The 3142-nt window shown below is 43.1% G+C and overlaps 1 protein-coding gene across 1 annotated transcript; it reads left to right on the forward strand.

Annotated features, from left to right (window-relative positions):
* The first annotated feature begins 1860 nt into the window (after positions 1-1860).
* Positions 1861-2106, forward strand: ctxn2 (cortexin 2). The gene has a single exon (XM_053321719.1). It carries the CDS (start codon positions 1861-1863, stop codon positions 2104-2106), a length of 246 nt encoding a protein of 81 aa, XP_053177694.1.
* Positions 2107-3142: the final 1036 nt, after the last annotated feature.

Below are 3142 nucleotides of genomic sequence, written 5' to 3' on the forward strand. Positions count from 1 at the left end.
TGCTGCATTTTGTTACAGTGAAAAATAAGATGATCTGCTATGTGTTTCTATACAATGCTGCCTTTCATTTACTACAGTAAAATCAGACATATAGTAATTTCTGTTCAAGTTCTATTCTCATCCCCTCATTATGTTCAGGGAGCTTGCATTTGTAAGCTTTTAAGCAGAGGAACTAATTCAATTTGACCACAGCAAACTGTACCAATTAAAAACACATCATCAAACCAGGCTTGGAGAATAATGCTGTACTGTACCAAAAATACCTTTGCAGCAGCATTTACTATCCAGGAGCGATGAGAGGCAGCATTTCTCCTGTTGGCTAAGCCATGATATTCCTGTCACATTTTAGTGGAGTCATTTTGAGAACAGCCAAATGAGCCAGGGAGGGCAGAAGAAGGGAGAAGAAAAACAAGAGGCAGATTGCTTGTTTATGCTGCTGCATCCGTCCTGGTGTTGCTGAGGGGGGGAAATGTTGTGAATGACTGAGGCAGCAGAGCAGCTGAGTGAGACTAACAAGTGGTTGCCATGCAGCAGGAGCAAGCGTGCGTGCTTCTGGAGGGAGAGGTAGAGAAACAGAATGATAATGAGTAGGAGGCAGCAAGTAAGGGAGCAGTATCTCTGAGAAGAGACACATATCATAGTCTCTCCCTTGCTTCTGTTTCTCTCTTTATCTCTAGCCTTTTGTTTTGATGAGAGATTAGCCTAGCACATTCAATATGTCAGCAATGGATGGGCTCATGGATATATGTCTGAGGTCTCCAAGAAAGAGGAGTTGTTCGCAAGAAACGGCAGCAACAGGTTTGTGAAGATGGCACGATAATGACGGTGAGACGGCTGCTTTTCTTCCTTAGACATTCACAACAGAAAATCTGTCAATGCAGTCTCTCTCTTCACCCCACCTCACTCCCTCCCTCACTCCCCTCTCTCTCACCATGCATACTTGTGCAGTGTCCTCCTCATCATTCTACTTCCTTCTCCATCGTCTGTCTTTCCCAATTCTCTCTGTTCGTTCCCCTGTCCCTGTCTGTATGTACCCTCTCTCATCTAGCCCCCTCCCTTCCTTTCACTCGAGCCACCTGCTGCTTGTGTTCATACGAAAGATTTGGGAGGAAAAGAATGACAGAGGCAGACTTCCACTTGTGTGACCATGGCAATTTTGTGATCATGTTTTGTCAATCACCATCGTTTTCTTGTCTAATGGAATTACACTGTCTGGCAGGCATCTGCTCACACGCAACAGGTAGAGCCTTTTCTTCTAAACCCAACATACATAACGTCACATCTTCATGATAATGAGTTTTCATTGATATCTTAATGCTATGCCTATGTTTAACAGTTGGCTATGCACTGCGACAAACTGTAATTCTAACCCGACTTAAAGGAATGTAGTCATAGCATTGGCTCATATTCCTGCACTGATGTCCTTTGATTGTTGTGATTAAACCCATCTTCATGCAGTCACCCTCACTCTTCTGTTCATGTTTGCTTTTTGTAATTTTCTGAAAAATTCCCAGAGGGGAAGACTGAGAGAGAGATCGAAGTCTCCAGACATCTTTTTGATACCACTATTTATATTTACATGTAAACCCTGTTTCATAGTCAGCTCATTTCTCAACATCAAATTTAGCTATCTTTTATTTCTGCTACCATAACTGCACATTTATTTCTCAGTGCATACGCATGATACATATTCAATGTTTAGTAATACTGAAGTAGGTTGATTAACTTGATTATCTCTGCACAATAGACAAGACAGCACTAATCTGAAGCCATCATATAATCTTTGTTCAGGTAACATGCAGGCTTATAAACGCCTGACCCTATCAGAGGAGAGATGAGGCACCTAGATGTTGGTTTACCATGTGTAGTGTCCACTACAACCACTCCCTTGCTGCCATGAGCGGAAACGACATGATGGCGCACTCTTTGACCCTGGAGCAGAAGACAGCATTTGCCTTTGTGGGGATGCTACTGGTGTTCCTGGGACTGCTGATAGTTCGGTGTTTCAGGATCCTGTTGGACCCCTACAGCAGCATGCCTTCTTCCAACTGGGCTGATGGCATCGAGGGGCTGGAGAAAGGGACGTTTGAGTACGCCCTTACTTAACACAGGGACAGACGCATCCATAGATGTTCTCACAAACAGAAATGCCTATATTTACACAATTGCATTCACATTCACACTAACACACTTGCACACATGCAAACACACCCAAGCCACAGTCCCATAAAGCCCTTGCACCTGACACTGACACATCATTAAGACATCTCTCTGTGATGGACTGAACTAAGAGACTGAAGCTGTGTATGTTGTTCAATGTCTTTGCACTGTTAGTTCAGAGCCAGTGTAGAACCTCTCTACTGTATGTGACTATATGTTGTTGTGTGTGTCTGACTGAGTGTGCGGCAGATGCTGTGTCATATTCTATGCCCTTCTGCCAGTGGGTGTGCGTTTCAGCTCATCAAATTACATGAAAATGGCTGAAGCTCCCTTTAACCCATACCTGCAAGTTGAATGTCTGTAGATGATAACGCCAAGAAGTGGACACTGGTGCGACAGGGTGTGGTGCAGTGGGATTATTCAGACGTAGTTTGAAGACTCAGGGACATGATTCCTTATGTGAACTAAGAATGGGAAAAAAGAGTGGTTGCATATCTGCATAGCAGAGCTGTTCTGCAAATGAATGTATATGGCTGGATACAGGGTATTATGTCAAACTAGTGCTTTGTGTGGACTTATCAAATCCAATCTGTTGGCGATTCAATGGGATGCTGCTGCTGCTGCTGCTGCTGTTGCTGCTGCTGCTGTGTGTGTGTGCGTGTGTGTGTACAGATTGGTCCTTTCTATGGTGTCTTGGTTTTTGAAGGTAACTGAACAAACTGTGATTTACATTACGGTGTTACTGTTTCTAAATGATGCAAAAACAACTCTCAGAGTTTGTACTGCTGCTGTCTTTGAATGATGGTATACTGTATGTTGCCAAAATTCTATGTCTAAGTGAAAGAAATAACACAACTGTTTACGTTTTGACAGTATCTGTCTGAAAAGACAAATGATGATGTTGATATATGGACTGTCAGTTGTTCTGTCTGTCAAGCATTCTGTCTAAAGATTGGCTGATGCGATCAAGCCAAAGAACTTT

Source organism: Scomber japonicus, chromosome 1, assembly GCF_027409825.1.
Source record: "Scomber japonicus isolate fScoJap1 chromosome 1, fScoJap1.pri, whole genome shotgun sequence".
In the NCBI taxonomy this organism is placed as follows: Eukaryota; Metazoa; Chordata; class Actinopteri; order Scombriformes; family Scombridae; genus Scomber; species Scomber japonicus.

What these genes read in the sequence shown, in the direction of transcription:
- ctxn2 (XM_053321719.1), top strand. Translation starts at nt 1,861, where the DNA reads ATGTGTAGTGTCCACTACAACCACTCCCTTGCTGCCATGAGCGGAAAC.